Source organism: Balaenoptera ricei, chromosome 1 (genome assembly GCF_028023285.1).
Source record: "Balaenoptera ricei isolate mBalRic1 chromosome 1, mBalRic1.hap2, whole genome shotgun sequence".
NCBI classification, from domain to species: domain Eukaryota; kingdom Metazoa; phylum Chordata; class Mammalia; order Artiodactyla; family Balaenopteridae; genus Balaenoptera; species Balaenoptera ricei.
Window position 1 is genome coordinate 179,218,834 of NC_082639.1, and position 17,322 is coordinate 179,236,155.

A 17,322-nucleotide genomic window follows, 5' to 3' on the forward strand; every position below is an offset into this window, starting at 1 on the left:
TTAAAGAAAGCTTTGTTGGAACACAGCCAATCACATCTGTTCATACATCGTCATCGCTGCTTTCGTGCCACAATGAAAGTTGAGCAGTTCCAACAGAGACCCTTCGGCTCATGAAGCCCAACATGTTCACTGTCTGGCCCTTTCCAGAAAAAGTCTGCCAATCTCTGTTCTAAAGATTTACAGCTAACAGAAGATCATGAACTTTTTAAATAAAAATTATGTTAAGTGAGATTCTTCAAGATATAAATGGTAGATCTAGATTAAAAAGAGATAAAGCAAAAATCACATCTTTAAAAATAATTACTCAATATCATCTAGAACTAAAAACATATGTACTTTTTTTTATTTATGTACTCTTTGCTTACCTAGCCTAACAGTCTCTTCTCCAGTTCCAGAGAGAACAGGCTGTGTACCATCTCCTCGAGCTTCACCTTCTGTAAAATTTAGTCCATTTCTAGAATCAGCAGAGGATCTAGTAGTGTTGTTTATTTTACGACTAGGAATACCTACAAAAGGAAAGAAAAAGATAACTTTACTTCTAAGTTCACCTACCAAAAATTTAAAATTTCACATTATGGCTAAGAAACAAACAAATGTGAATTTCATTATAGCCAAAATTTATCTTCCAATACACCAATTTACTGCAAATAATTAACTACCATAGAAAACAAGATGAAATTTTTAAAAAATAAAATTCATTCAACAAATTTCTGATACTTATCATGTTATATATATAAAAAGTAAGACTAAGATTTATCATATTATACTCTGTATTTACCTAGCTCTAGGTTACCAAATCAATCAATCACTAACTCATTCATTCTGTCACTACTCTTCATATTTATGGAAGAGTTACTATGTGTTAGGTACTATTTACTAATCTAAACCGCTCTAGAGCTGAATTGCCCGATACTTTCAAACATCTCTTATTTGGCAGGAGAGCCTTTTTCAAAATGAAATCTTGTTCAAAAGCCTGCTACAACACAGGTAAAGACCGAACTCTTCTAACTCACTGAAGAGGGGCAGAGATGACATGCACCTCACACTCCTCTGCCCTAAACACTGCTAAATCTCTGAAAACCTCCTGGGGTTCCACAAAGGAGATCAACAACCAGTTCTCAAACAGAGGAGTCAGCAAATCTGGCCATGGCCAAGTCCAGCCTGATGGTTGTTTACGTAAATAAAGCTGTTATTAGACACAGTCTCACCCATGCATTTCTGTAGCGTTTATGGCAGAGCTGAAGAGTTGCCACAGAGATCTTTTAGCTCACAAACCCATCTGGCCCTTTACAGAAAAAGTTTGGCAAATCCCTACCCTAATATACAGTATGACTTAACTTCTGTTAATATTAAAGTTCTCACTTTTTCTAGTATATTTACAAATGAAACTCAATAATCAAGAAACAGATTTTCCTACTCACACATCTGTACTTACTTAATGATAAAAAGACTTAAAAAAAAGAACTAAATAAATAAAGCAGAAGTACCTGGTGGAGGCAAGTAACCATGAAAAAGGACACTGCCACAAGATGAACGCTCCAGTTCTTCACATAAGAGAAGCCTTCTTACTAAAAACATTTCAAAGCAAACTTGTCAAGAGTACATGCAAACACAAAAATAGTACTCCATTTTTATTTTCTCTAGTTAAAGAGGATAAGGAAAGAAAAGGAAAATGTTTAAGTTAAATCAGCTGACAACTCCTTTTTACTATGAAAATCCACAAAAAGCAAGCACTGACTAGTCCATCAAAAATTAGGACCTGATATAAAACACATTTCATTTGGGCAAGTTTAGTACTCAAAGGGTCAAATCATAAATATAAAATACTAGAATACATACCTAATGGAGTGATTCCATAAAATTCTGCTTCATGCCTGAGAACATTAATACTCACTCCCCTACAAAGAAACCAATGAATGATGTAAATCCTCTAACACTGGCAACTCGGATTATCATCTGAAGCAGAAAGAAAAAGTACTAGGTTCTTAATGTTCTTAATCAACAAAGTCATAGGGCTTTAAAACTTACTTTTTTCCTAAGATCCGTAATTATTTGAAGAAGTATAGATAAAAAGACTGCACACCACCAAGAACATTTTCTTACTAAAAAACCATTTATACATGGATGAAATGGATGACTAAATGAGAGATTAGGGCTTTATAGGGTTAATACAAGTAATTATCAGTAAGTATCTAATAAGGCAAACAAGAGTGGAAATCATTCCTATGGTATTAGTTGCTTTTAACCATAATTTCTATACATATTTTAACCTCCCCAATTATCCTATAAGCTCCCTGCAAACATGTTCTCCTCTGATCCATGTTTGTATGCCTCATGCAGTGCCTACCACAGTGCTTGTAAGTAACAGTTATGCAATCCATATTTATTGAACAAATAAATTCAGATAAATGACTCTTCTCAACAGAAACCAAAAACAAAAGCAAAACAGAAGGCAGAGGAAAACAAAGATCAGCCTTAAGAAGGGGCTATGTTACCCAGATAAAGATGTTACAATAAAGTAATATGAAAATAAGAAGTAAAAAAAAAAATAGAAGCTTAAGAGTTTAAAATGATTCATTTTAGGTTTCAGTTATAATCTGTCCTTACTTTAAAAATATTGCCTGGGCAGAAAAGAGAGGGGACATCACTACAAATTCCATGAAAATTAAAAGAATAAAGGAATACTATGAACAACTCTATGCCTACAAACTTGATAACCTAGGTGAAATGGACAATTCCTTGAAAAACACAATCTGCCAGAACTCACACAAGAAACACTATCTCAATCGGTCTACATGTATTAAAGAAACTGAATCAATAATAACCTTCCAAAACAGAAAGTACCATGCCCAGGATTCACTGGTGAATGCCACCAAACACTGAAGGAAGAAATTATACCAATTCTCTACACTCTCTTTCAGAAAAAGAAGCAGAGAGAACACTTCCTAACTCATTTTATAAGGCCCTCACTATCTTAATACCAAAACCAGACAAAGACATTACAAGAAAACTGCAGACCAATATCTCTCATGAACACAGATGCAAAAATTCTCAACAAAATATTAGCAAACCGAATCCAGCAATGTCTAAAAAGAAATATACACTACAACCAGGTGGGTTTTATCTCAGGTATGCAAGGCTGGTTCAATATTCTAAAGTCAATTAATGTAATCTATCACATCAACAGACTCACAGGATCATATCAATAGGTGCAAAAAAGCATGTGACAAAATCCAACACCCATTCATAATAAAAACTCTCAGTAAACTAGGAATAGAGGGGAACTTTCTCAACTTGATAAGACTATTTAAAAAAAATCCTATAGCTAACATCATATTTAATGGTAAGAAATTTGAAACTTCCCACTAACATCTGGTTACAAGACAAGGATATTCCCTCTCACCACTCCTTTTCAACTTCATACTGGAAATCCTTATTTACACAAGTCAAGAAAAGAAAAGAAAAGGCATACAGATTGGGAAGAAATATATAAAACTGATGATCACAGATGACATGATTGTCTATATAGAAAATCCAAAGGAATGGACAAAAAACTCCTGGAACTAATAAGCAATTATAGCAAGGTTGCAGAATACAAGGTTAATGTACAAAAGTCGACTGCTTTTCAATATACCAACAGTGAACAAGAGAAACTTGAAATTAAAAACACAATACCATTTACATTAATACCCCCCAAAAAGAAATACTTAGGTATAAATCTAACAAAATATATACAAAATCTATATGAAGAAAACTATAAAACTCTGATGACTGAAATCAAAGAACTGGAAAAAATGGACAAATATTCCTAGTTCATGGATTGGAAGACGTAGTATTGTTAAGACACTAGTTCTTCCCAATTTGATCAGATTCAATGTAATCCTAATCAAAAGTCTAGCAAGTTATTTTATGGATATCAACAAATTGATTATAAAGTTTACATGGAAAGGCAAAAGATCCATAACAGCCGACACAATATTGAAGGAGAAGAACAAAGTTGGAGCACTACCACTACCCAACTTCAAGCTTTATTATAAAGCTAGAAAAATCAAGATAGCGTAGTACTGGTGAAAAGAATCAACAACAGATCAATGCAATAGAACAGAAAGCCCAGAAATAGACCCCATACACATAGTCAACTGATCTATGACAAAGGAGCAAAGGCAAAACAATGGAGTAACAAATAGTGCTGAAACAACTGGACATCTGCATGCAAAAAAAAAAGGAGAGAGAAATTAGTCTAGACACAGACCTTACACTCTTCACAAAAATTAACTCAAAATGGATCACAGACCTAAAGGTAAAATGCAAAACTAAAAAATTCAAAGAAGATAACATTTAGGAGAAAACCTCAGTGACAGTGGGTATGGTGATACCTTTTTAGATACAATCAAAAGACATAAACCATGAGAGGAATAAGGATAAGCTAGATTTCATTAAAATTAAAAACTGCTGCTCTACGAAAGACAATGTCAAGGAAATAAGACAAGCCACAGAATGAGAGAAAATATTTGCAAAAGACAAATTTGATACGGGACTGTTATCCAAAATATACAAAGAACTCTTAAAACTCAACAATAAGGAAACAAATTCAATTAAAAAATGGGCCAAAGACCTTAACCAAGGAAGATACAGAGGTAGCAAATAAGCCTACGAAAAGATGCTCCACATCATATGTCATTAAGCAAATGCAAATTAAAACAATGAGTTACTACTACACATTAATTAACATGGCCAAAATCCAGAATCCTAACACCAAATGCTGGCAAGGATGGGAAGCAATAAGAACTGTCATACATGGCTGGTGGGAAAGCAAAATGCTACAGCCACTCTGAAAGACAGTCTGAGGTTCCTATAAAACTCTTACCATACGATCCAGCAACTGCACTCCTTGGTATTTACCCAAAGGAGTTGAAAACTTACGACCACACGAAAACCTGCCCATGGATGGTTTATAGCAGCTTTATTCCTAACAGCCAAAACTTGGAAGCAACCAAAGTGTCCTCTTTAGTAGGTGAGTGGAAAAATAAACTGGTATATTCAGATAATGAAATATTATCAGCATTAAAAAGAAATAACATGAATAGACATGGACTTAACTGCATAATATTAAGTGAAAGAAGCCAATCAGAAAAGGCTACATACTGTGTGATTCCAACTATGACATTCTGGAAAAGGCCAAATTATGGAAATAATACTTTGTACAGTATTATAAAGATGCACACATGTCATTATACATTTGTGCTAACTCATAAAATGTACAACACCAAGTGAACCAAAGGTAAACTATGGACTTTGGGTGATTATGATGTCAATGTAGGTTCACATCAATTGTAAAAAAAAAAAAAAAAAGTATCATTCTGGTAAATGATGTTAACAGTGGAGGAGGTTGATAATAAAGGCAGGGGGGCACATGGGAAATCTCTGTACCTCCCTCTCAATTTTGTTGTAAACCTAAAACTGCTATTAATAAAAGAAGTCTTAAAAAACAACAGACAAAAAAAATTCCGTAGGCCTAAGGAACACATGTAATTGTGATATTAAATTGCTTTTATTTGTGAAACTGGTTGTAACTAGTTTAATAAGAACAGTTAAAACTTTCTTATTCTATTTCAAAACTACTTGTGTTAACAGTACAGTAGCACTGGCTAATTATTTATCTGGGGAAGACAGACAAATATGATAATGATAATACAGTGTGATTAAGGGCAATACAAGAATTTTATGCAAAAAACAGAAGTAGAACATAGTATTCTTTTTTCAATTCCTTCTCACCTTCTTTTAGAAGGTACTACTCAGAGAACTTAAGTTTGCTAGGCTTCCCTAAATGAAATAAAGAAGCAAGTTGAAACAAAAGCAGTGAATACGAATACTTAAACTATTATATTTCTGCCTTTCATGGGTGATTTAGTTGTGGATTAGTCACAAGGACACTGACTAGAAGTAAATTTAGGCTTTAATCAAATGCTAAAAATAATTTTACCCCAGAAGTAAGCGGTTAGTAATATACTTCCCACTTCTACCCCAGGCCAGGAAACAGACAAACAAAAAGCCCCAACACACTCTTTTATTCATTCAATAAATATCTACTGAACAGCTACTATACATGCCGTTTTAATAACACTGGGAATACAGCAGGGAACAAACCAAACAAAAAAATCTTTGCTTTCAAGGAGCGCATATTCTAGTGAATATAAGCCAAAAATTATATAATATTACAAAGTAGCAGCTTAAAGAAACAATGAGAATTCTAAAACCTGTATCTAAAAAAGTATTAATAGGTCCTTAAGTGAAAGTTCATTAGGAATATATGAAATACAAGAACAATAAAATACAAATTAGATTGTAGCTTCCATTGTAGACTGTAGACTATGGCAAAGTTAAAGAAATAGTTTAAATGGTCATTATTTACCCACCAAAAAAAAATGTATCGCTATGCGTCAAGCACAATGCTCGATCCTACAGGTATACAGTAAACAACTTGTCCTTTTAGAATTTAAAGTCTAACAGAAGATAGACTACTGGGGTAGTGGCAGTGCAGGAAACTCTGAACACCTGTATCAGGCGGACACAGCAGAGATCACTGAAGTGATCAGAATCAAGCTGAGAGCAGAAAGGGTTGAAAGTGTTGAAGCAACAAAAATCAAGCAGGAGCTAGATTAGAGAGAGCCTTAAGAAACAACAGGAAGTCCAAAATCCTTAGCCATTAACCCAGTAACACGTAAGAGTTTTAAGCAGAGGAATAACCAGATTAGATTTATATTTTCAGAAGTTAATTTTGGCTACAGTGTGAAAAATGAATTGAAGGGATGTAAGAATGAAGACAGGGAAATTGGTAAGGAAGCTATTAGAGTAATCCAGAGGAAGGGATGATGGTGGCCTGTATCTATGACAGTTTAATTCAGAGGAAACTTTTAAACAAAAATAATCTTGGGGCGGGGAAAAAAACTTTTCTTCATAAAATATACCCAAAACCATACCTTTGAATAAAAATTTACTTTAAAAAGATACATTTCTTACCTTAAGTCTAGTTCTTTTGTCCGAAGAAAATTTAAAATGGGTGCAAACGCTGCTGGATCTCTATCTATAAATATCTGTAAATAAAGAATTACAAATTTTATTTTCAAATTACAAATTAAACTTCTAACTTTAATATCTGTAACACTAACTTAGGGAACAAATACTGAATTATTTAAATACTATATTTCCTTGATTCCACTCTTATTAAATTTTAATGTTTCTAAAACTGAAATGTAGTTATAACCGTGTGCATTTATGTGGTAGTAGTGGTGTCTTTTCTCCACCTGAAAAGCTGTTGTTAGATTGATTATATTTTAAGGTGCAGGAAAAATGGTATCAAATAAGTCCACTTTCTCATTTCTATTTAATTGATATCTTTGGTGAAAGGGACACCAAAGGGGAAATTTTTATCTGAAATATTCTAGAATTCAATAAATACTTTGAAAACATTATGCATGAATAATACTTTCTTACATCATCTGATCACTATTGGTGACAGTGACTGTGATTTACATAATTTGTGATTCATAAGTGAGTAATTAAAACAACAATGTACTTTTATAATACACACCAGGCAATCAAGAAAAGTAAACTGCACACTGGTGTCCAAACTGGAAAACAGTAACACTTTTACATGCCACTATCTCAATTTCCTCAAGGGCTGGGTGTGGGGTGAAGGGGAGGGTGACAAAAACAACAAAATTTTTTTAAATAACAAACACAGCACCACTGAATACATATGGGGAAAATAAAATGCTTAAAAAATACGAAATACATCATTGATAACTTTTTACAGGAATGTATGCCAACACTATTCTGAACCAATTACAAAAGCTCTAACCATAAAATTGAACACCTTTTAAAGCTTATGTAAGTCAATTACACAGCAGAATGGTAGCAAATAATAAACCTTCTTATATTATAATCAGTTACTATATACAATGAATGAGGTTCTTCTGGCTTCATAAATTCTTGCTTTTGTTTTTATTAGAATCAATCAGAAGTTGAAGAAAACACCACAGATTTGTAGAGGTCTAATTACTGATGTCCTTTTTATAATCTCACATGGACCTATCTGCTTGTGCTGCTTTATTCCATCTGCAAATCTCATCACAGCAAATAAACACCTCTGGTCACTTTGTTGCCTCCCAAATGAAAGTCTTATTTGCTTTTGTGAGCACTAAACATTTACTTTACATGCTATTGTTCATATTACAACTGCTTTTTAAATTTATAAACCAATTTTTTTTAACTGAAATTTAATAGTTCTTTACTTCCCTCACTCCACCATTGCTGCACAAGTTCATAAGGTTATTCTCCAAAATAAAAAATTGTAGAACTTTACTAACTTACAACATCTTACCATTATAATATTGAAATATTTTAGTATTTACATTCATCTACTTACTGTTCAAGTTTCAATTACTGATTAAAAGAAATATTTCCTCTCTTGACAATGTAAGCTCAGATCCTACAATCTCTCTAATCATGATTATTTAAATTGCTATATGCAGTATTCCCAGTTTCAAGTTCTCTTCTATAATTACAGAAACACTATTCACGACAAGAAATAAAAATCTTTAAGTACATATACTTTCATTTAGTAGTTATTAAAAGAGTAGTTTCCCTGTCTTCTTAGAGTATAAGGATCAAACATTATAAGCATTTTTAATCTAATTTAGAAACATACATCAACATTGTTATACTCACAGCACCAGTTTCATCTCGAAGTGTTGAAATTCTTCCACTCAGCAAACTAGAAGTCATTAAAATTTAAGACAGAGTTAGTTTTTAAAATCTGAGTATGAATAAAATGCTTTAATTCTTTCAAACATCAAAGACCAATACAAATGAATCATCCTATCTCCAAGGTAAAATAACAATTTAAAAATTCTATTTTAAGAGTTAAGTTTTTTTATTCGATACATAAAAATATTTATTTTTTATTGTTTTAATAAATAATCAACTGTATTTAAAAAAAGGTACTAAAGAATTATATGAAATACCTGGAAAAAAAAGAATCTGGAATCCACATAAGTGTCTGTCTTGAGGTACTAAACCTGCAATTATAAAGTATCTGGTATTATAAGAGAGGACATGATTTGAAATTTCCATGTTAGTTAACTTGCTTTAATACGCTGGCTAATGATTTACAAGTTGCTGCATAGCTATAGCTGTATCAGTTATATTCATTACTTTTAATATCTTTAAATTTTGCTACTTTCAATTCAGAGTTAAGATTATTCCAAGAGCTCTCAACAAAACCAAATAATTAATTTGCTTGCATATAATATAGCTTCTTAAAACACTACTTTCTAGCATGCCAATCTACTGAAGAATCAATAATTAGCCCACCACACCAAGTCTAAAATTCTCAACATGACATACTATCTTCAGGTCACGTTTCATCTCTCCAAACTGTTTTCCCCTCTAATAAGACAGTACTTCTTAATATCCTCAAACAATCCATGCTTACACCACTTCAGAATCTCCATCCCAGCTGCATCAACCTCATGTTCAATTATCCAAGTTCCAGCCATCTTTTTTTTAAAATAAATTTATTTATTTATTTATTATTTTATTTTTGGCTGCGTTGGATCTTCGTTGCTGCGCTTCTCATTGCGGTGGCTTCTCTTGTTGCGGAGCATGGGCTCTAGGAGCGCGTGCTCAGTAGTTGTGGCTCGCAGGCTCCAGAGCGCACGCTCAGTAGTTGTGGCGCACGGGCTTAGCTGCTTCGCGGGATGTGGGATCTTCCCGGACTAGGGCTCCAACTCGTGTCCCCTGCACTGCCAGGCGGATTCTTAACCACTGTGCCACCAGGGAAGCCCCATCCATCTTTCTTGATACCATCCAGGTTCTACCTTCTCTTTAATGGCTTTTCCAAATATACTATCCTATATTATCTTTCTGAGCTCATATTAATCCCACTGCACATAATGCATTTAACATTTCCTTTATAGTCTTGGGCTATTCACAACCGTTGCATTCACTCATTCAAAAATCACTCAGTAAACAGTGTTTTGAGGTTAACTGCCATTTGATCAAGTCTGCTTATTACCACCAATTTGAGGGGAACTTTACCAAAGCCTCGTGTAACAGACTGAGGCAAAACAATCAGTAACTGATGTAAACTGGCATGACAAAGAATTCGATATAGGGCTTATCCAGTCCAGCACTTGATGTCTGAACAATTTCATTTTAAGATTCATCACACTGCACTATGTATCTCTGACTCGCTGCCCCATCACCACGTGTCCTCACACAGAAGAGAGCCCAACAGACCTTTACTTTCCCTCCACATTCATTTTCTAGCATTACATGACTGTTTTAAAGTAGCTCCTGTGCCCATTAATCAGACTAAGAAAGGAGCCAGTTTATTCAAGAAAATATGGCAAATTTTCCCAAGCATATTTCTTACCAGAATCTTAAGAAAAAAAAAATGAGAAGTAGATTACAACTAGTTAGAGGAAACTGACTTGGTCAAATCAATAGAAGCAAACCCCGTAAATGGTAAACTGAAATATCTAAGGATCCACTGCAAAAATGAGTCACTGTGTTTTGGAGGCAATCAAATTAATTCCAAATAAGGATCACTTCTAACTTGTGACATTTCATGTTCACTGCTTATTCAGCAAATTGTTTGCCAAATAACTCAAATTTTGTGTTACTTAGAAAATTACCCAGGTCTGCTTAAAGTCATATTAGCAATTTCAATTAAAATCAGCAGTTCAGGGTGGGTTTAGTAATCTGGAATTTCTGGGCAAAGGGATTAGACTCTCATCCCCACCAATTTTTTTTTTCTCCAAACAAGTGGAAGATAGGGGGGGAAAATCCCAGAGCTCTAAAACTGGTTCCAAATATGACTTCATGAAAACTACAACATTTAAAATTACATATGACAAGCATAATTCTCTGAAATATATATATATGAAAAGCCTTTTCTATGTTTTTATCTCATATCTACAGTGTGCCAAGAAAAAGATCACGTGCAATCTGGCCTTAGCAAAACATATCCACATTTATACTCCATGCTACTTGCCTCCTACTAAATTTACTTGGAAACAATCTAGTTAAAATTATTTATTCTGCAAAGTTACTACTGATAGATAATGCCACTAACCCTTGTATTTCCCATTTATTGCTTCAAATTTTTTTATCAATCCTGGAAGGTTGGTACTATTATTGTCATTACACATTTTAGGAAACTAAGCACTAAAAAATAATTTGCCTAAGGTTGCTGAGCTAGTCTCCCACTGGCTGGTCCCAGACTTCTCTCCTGAGGCCTCAAATCATACTCATTCATAACAGAATTAATCACAAATGGAGCCACACTGGTGTTCTTTCACTTCATTAGGGTTTTTCTGGTAAATAATAATATTAACAATTCTAAATGAAACCTCATCTTCTCTACTTTCTGAATCATCCATGAAGTGTTAAATAAATGATAAAAATTGGTCATTTTTTTGATTAGACCCTACCTATACCATGTGCTTCTCTGCTCGTAAGAAACTCTCCTGAGTTTCACTCTATCACTTCACAGCTGAGGTCAACTCTATGCCACAGGTGGTTCTCCCAGTGGCAATTACTCAACTTCAAGGAAATTAGAAACTAGGGCAGGGATTTTAAATGACGATAATGTTACTCTTCTGAAGGCCAGCTCTTGCAGGGTATTCCATTTTGGCATCCATAAGTTACCAAAGCGGCAAAATTTTCACGTGATTTTAGTAAAATATCCATGTCTTGCATTAGGAGACACCAATCTTCCCCTCCATAAAACCGGAATCTATATAGCAGCAATAACGTTGTAAATTCTTAAACTAATAAACAGTTTTGCTTGGGGGGTGAGAGAGAAAAAAAGAGTGAACAGAGAAAGCATTACTGTTTCCTGTATTGAATTCTTCAGCACACTTAGAAAACTATTCAAATGCTATACATTTTTATCACTATGGTTCACAGTGCTGCCGTTCTGCATTTTTAAAAATACTAGTTAAAAAGTCCTAGGTGTTGAGCATAGCAAAATACACTACCTCCTAGGGCGCTTCATCGTTTATCTCCCACCTAGCCTAAAACTCAACCACCCCTTCCTTGAAACAGCTGGCAAACTCCCATTTCCGAGAGGACTGACTCATAAGCCATAGCAAATCCACAGAAGAATGATTCTTTCCCACCCAACAAGCTTATTAAAAGACATAGTAAGGGAGTGGAAGGCCAGAGAGAGATCAGAGAAGAGCTTTCGGTCTGTTTACTAGGAGAGCGCCACAGGGTGCCACTACCCAAAGCTTCCCAGAACCAACTTCAAACTGCAGTTTCTGGACCCGCTGCCCTACAAGTTGAACAGATCCTTCAGAGCTCTGAAAATAAATAACAACGTACCGCGCATCTACGGCACTCCCTCCACCGAAATTCTCGGAGATTTCAAACAGCCCTTAATGAGGCATTATCGCCCGAGCAAATCGATTTACCTTGTTGACCAAAGAGAAAGGGACGCAGGTGCATCTGTAACAGTCAAACCACAAGGCCCGGCTTCCACAAAATAAATTCCTCAAGTACGCGCCAGGGTTAGGTAAGGAAGGCTACAGAATGTTCCTCTCGGCCTGATCCCCTAAAAAGGGGGAGGGACGTAGCCGATATTCTAGGAAGGCGGCAGCGCGGCCAGATGAACCCTGGTCTCGGTGATTCCCAAGGCCGCCTGCCCCTCGAGATCCGCGGACCTGCTCCCGCCCGGAGGGCCCTGCGCTCCCCGCCGACTCGGCGCCCATGCTCGCCCGCTATCCCGCCCCCCCGGGGCCCGGCCTCCCCCGGAGGTCGCCCGCCCGCTATCCCCCCACCCCGAGCCCCTTCTCCCCGACTCACCTGGTCCCCCCCACGTTCAGCTGCACGATCTCGCCGCTGCCGGCCGCCGCCGCGGCGAAGCTGCCGCAGTGCCCTCCCGACATGTCCGGCGGCTCTGGCGGCACCCGCCGCCCTCCCTCCCCGGCCGGGGCCGTCGAGCCAGCGGCGGGAGCCCGAGGCGGAGGCAGCGGCGGCGGCGGCGGCGGCGGCGGCGGCGGCTGCAGGGCCAGCAGAGCTGCGGGCGCCGGGGGGCGGGCGGCACGCGGAGCCTCCCCCACGTTCTCGGCGACCGGGCGGGGCTGGCGGGCGTCCGCCTCTTTCCCTCCGCTCCCGCGGCGCGGGAAAGCGGCCGGGCCTCCACCTCTCGTGGCCTCCAGGCCGCCCAGCCGCGGCCTGCCGTCAGCTCTCCGCTGCCCCCCTCGCAGCCGCTGCGGCCGCAGCGCCGGCTGGAGGAGGGGTCGCCGCGTGGGACAAAATACCGGAGCGTTCTGCCCTTCGCCCGCCACGGCCACCGAGCTTGAGGCGGAGGAAGGAAACGGGGAGGAGGAGCTTCCCAGCCCAGCGGCCGGCGCGGAGGGGAGGGTGGGGGAATGCGCTCCTGGACTAAAGCCGGGTCCCATGGGATTCTGTTTCTTCCCTCCTACCACCGCAATCCCAGCACGTTTCACTTTTACATTTCAGATTTTCCAGCCCCAGGACTCAGATCTCCCAGGTTGAGGGCAAGTCTGGGCAAGCTGTCCAAAGCATCCTTATTGTCTCCCTTCTCCACGTGGATTTGGGAGATGAAAGGAAAATTTCTTAGAGGAAGTTATGCCTAAATGTTTACATTGCTATTTATGGTGGAGACGCGGTGAAAATTTGGGGATTTTAAAACTTTATAGCGCTTATCTCAGCAAACTCGTTACCTTACCCTCTTCCATCTCATCCCTACTCTCCCAAGCAGTTTGATTTTGTTAAGCAGGGGAGAAAACAAAAGACAAAAACAAGGAAAAAAAAATATATATATATATACCCCTAGGCAGTGTAGGGCCACACGTTTCTGGACTATAGTAAGTACTCAACTAATGTTACACACACACAAATACAATTTTTAAAAGTTTATTTTTGCTTTAAACAGTATATATTGGAACTGGAAACCTTAATGGCTACTAAAATATATATTTTAAATGGTAATACTATAATACCTGGTGAAGTAAAATTCATATTTTATGGCAAGAGGGGAAAATTTTAAACGTAAAATTTTTCTTGGCTTCCTTCGTCCCTTTGGGGCGGAATGAGCATCTGCATTCCCCGGACCTCCTTAGGCGGTAACGTTCCTTCTTAATCTCATCAAGGGTCACAATTCTTTAGGAGATAATCTTCCTTCTTAATCTTGGGGTCGCTCACTTTGTACTTGTAGATCTGGATTGTGTAACTGTCAGTAATACATCATTTAATGTACAACCCTCTGTCTCAAAAACTTGTATAGCTGTGCTTTGACCTCATAGGCAGAACAGTCCTCGAAGCTTTCCGAAAGGCTGTTCCTGGGTTATAATTTTCAATTTGGCTCGAATAAAATTTTTCATTTCTTTCTTTCTTTCTTTCTTTTTTTATCTTTGGAGATTTTCTAAATTCTTTTTTATTTAATTTTTTTTACTGTAGTATAGTTGATGTATCCTTTTCTTTCTTTTATCGACTAATTTTTTTTTGTTGACAACCTGATGCTCCATGAGCTAACAAAGACAGTATATTATGTTTCAGAAGTCGTTTGTGGTACTAAAGCCTTAGCATGAATCCTGTTTTGCTATAATTTTACCATAAAAATTCAAAATGAAGACCTACATGATAGTATATTTTTAATTTTCATTGTCATAATAATTTTTTTAATCCTCTGCTGGCAAATATGCCAGTGATATGATATCCAAATTTGACTTAAAAGAGGATAGCAGTACTTACAGATGTAAGATAAATATTATTTACCCCAGTTAATGATGATAATAATAATAGCTAATCTGTATTTATTAAGGATTTATCATATGCTAGGTGGTTTAGATATTTTCTGTCATTTTTTTCTTCACAACTATTGTTTCACTATTTTAAAAATAGAAACGTGGGACTTAAAATGATCAGAAAACTTGCTCAAAATTATGTAGGTGGCACATAGCATAGCAAGAATTTGAAGACAGGCAGTTTGAAGTCAGTGCACTATGACTCACTATATCTCATATATTCACTTGATACTAAGAAGGTCAGATTAAGGGAGAAGCGAACTAGTAATTTTTCACACTTTAAACAGTATTAGCTGTCTTTGTTCTAACCCTTAATATCTATTTCTATAAGGATTTGAAATTTTGCTTTCAAATTTGCTGGATAGAATTAGATGGTAAAAAAGGCCATTTAATTATCCCTGGGCATTTAATTTTCCATTGGAAGAATGTAAAAGAGCACTTATTAACAGATTTTTGCCTTTAATGAATTCAAAAGGCAACATAGAGTTATTTGTGACAAGGCTTCTTATCTTTCCTGAAATAAATAAATGAAACCACATTCATCTCAATGCACAGTAATTATTAACTATCAGCAAGACATCTCATCAGGAGAGGGGAGAGGACTCACTATTTTATAAACCAAAATGGTCAGAGCTTCTTGATGTATCCAGATCAATGTGAGTCTGAAGGGATTTGTTACTCATAAAACTTAAAGTTAGGATATTATTTACTTCTTAAGAATAAATTGAAACATTATTAACAAAGACAGCAGAAAGGGAAAACATATTTACGATATCTATCAGACAAATGATTAAAAATCCACAGCACTTGGTTGTATGTGTATCACTTTACAGATCAACTGAGGAGACAAAAAGGGAAAAATATGGAAAGTATATCAACAGGCAAGTGATGGGACGATAACTAACAAAAACACTGAAATGTTTGCTCAAACAACAGAAAAGGATGTAATTTTCACTCACGAGGTTGGCAAAAATTAAGAGCTTTGGTAAAAATCCAGTGTTGAAATGGTCACACTCATGCATTGTTGATTGGAATTTAAAGGGTATGGAGTTTTTGAAGACAGCCTGAGAGTATAAACTTTTGAAACGTATATACCCTTGACTCAGCTCTTGTCTTCTAGGAACAGATCCTACAGACATATCGTAGAGACGCACAAGGTGCAGATCAAGAAGTGCACATTCATTGTAGCAGTGTTTAGAACCAACTAGACTGTTCAACAATAGGGGGATGATTTTTAGAAGTGTTGCATATTATGATTATTATGGGGCAAATCTATATGAACTGACCAGAAAAGGTCTCCAAGTATATTAGTGGGAAAAAAATCAGGTCACAGAATAATGCATTATGAGTGCAACCTCATTTATTAAAAAAAAAAAAAAGCAAAACTAAAATTGTCTGTGTCTACTAATTTTTATCTAAAAGTGCACGTATTAAACTGGGAAGAAACGTTAACTCTAGAACAGTCATTAGAATCAGAAAGGGGAAGTCAGCAGTGATAAACAGAGGTAGAACCTTTCAACTCTGTGGACTTTCACATTGTTTAAAGTGTTTACAATGAGTTTTCATTCATGTATTACTTGTATGTATGTATATGTTTATGTATGTATGTGTAAATAGAGTAGATTCAAGGGTGTCTGCATGACATTTTTTAAAATTTATTTATATTATTTAAAGACTTATGCATGTAAAAATATAAATTAAATGTTCTTTAAATACCATTACTTTTTTAGTAGATGTGTTGAATTTGAGATATCTACCAGACCAGTACTTCTCAAACTGTCTTAGGTGAAGGACAAGTTTACTTCATTTCCAATTCATTGGAGATCAATGTTTGTTCCTACTGCACATGATTGGAACTCACCTCATACCACATGCAACTTATCAAGCAAATTTGACAACATCTGAACTGGTCTACACCCTTTGCAATGAGATAAGACCACTGCTGGCATCAAATTGCCATAAATGTTGTTAAACTCTTTCTCTCATTTTTATACTTAGTTTGTTGCAGACTGATGACAAATGATTTGTGGATGGACCACACTTAAGGCGGCACTGTATTCGATATTGAAGCGAGATGTTGAGTAGGCAGTTATATACAGGAGTCAGAAGTTTGGGAGGGAGACCCAAACTGAAACTACTCTTATCTTTACTAAAATAAAATTTTGGAAATTAGCAATATATAGATGGTTTTTAGAGCCATGAGGCTACCTGAGATCATAAGGGGGTAAGCGTAATATAATGAGACAAGAATAGGAATTAGGAAGGAGTCCTTGACTATACAATATTAGGATGTTGGGAGGAGAAGGAGATACAGCCAAAGAGACAGAAAGGAGTACCAGCAAGAGGAGGAAAACCAAAGGAGTATGGGGTCCTGTGAAATAAGAAATCTAGTAAAATAAAGACTGAGAATTGACCATTGGTTTTAGCAACATGAAGGAAATTGGTGACCTTGTAAGTAAGGGTAGTTCTAGAGCAGTGATGG

The 17,322-nt window shown here is 36.6% G+C and overlaps 1 protein-coding gene across 2 annotated transcripts in view; it reads right to left on the minus strand.

Annotated features, from left to right (window-relative positions):
* KCTD3 (potassium channel tetramerization domain containing 3) overlaps positions 1 to 13,035 on the minus strand; it is a 63,477-nt gene extending 50,442 nt beyond the window's left edge. For both annotated transcript variants that reach the window (XM_059942656.1, XM_059942664.1), the window contains exons 1-7: positions 12,874 to 13,035; positions 9,027 to 9,080; positions 8,731 to 8,776; positions 7,021 to 7,094; positions 1,840 to 1,898; positions 1,488 to 1,568; positions 366 to 506 (exon numbers count right to left, since the gene is read on the minus strand). In XM_059942656.1, coding sequence (XP_059798639.1) covers positions 366 to 506; positions 1,488 to 1,568; positions 1,840 to 1,898; positions 7,021 to 7,094; positions 8,731 to 8,776; positions 9,027 to 9,080; positions 12,874 to 12,956 — 538 coding nt within the window. In that variant the 5' untranslated portion in view covers positions 12,957 to 13,035. The remainder of the gene's footprint in view (positions 1 to 365; positions 507 to 1,487; positions 1,569 to 1,839; positions 1,899 to 7,020; positions 7,095 to 8,730; positions 8,777 to 9,026; positions 9,081 to 12,873) is intronic.
* Positions 13,036 to 17,322: the final 4,287 nt, after the last annotated feature.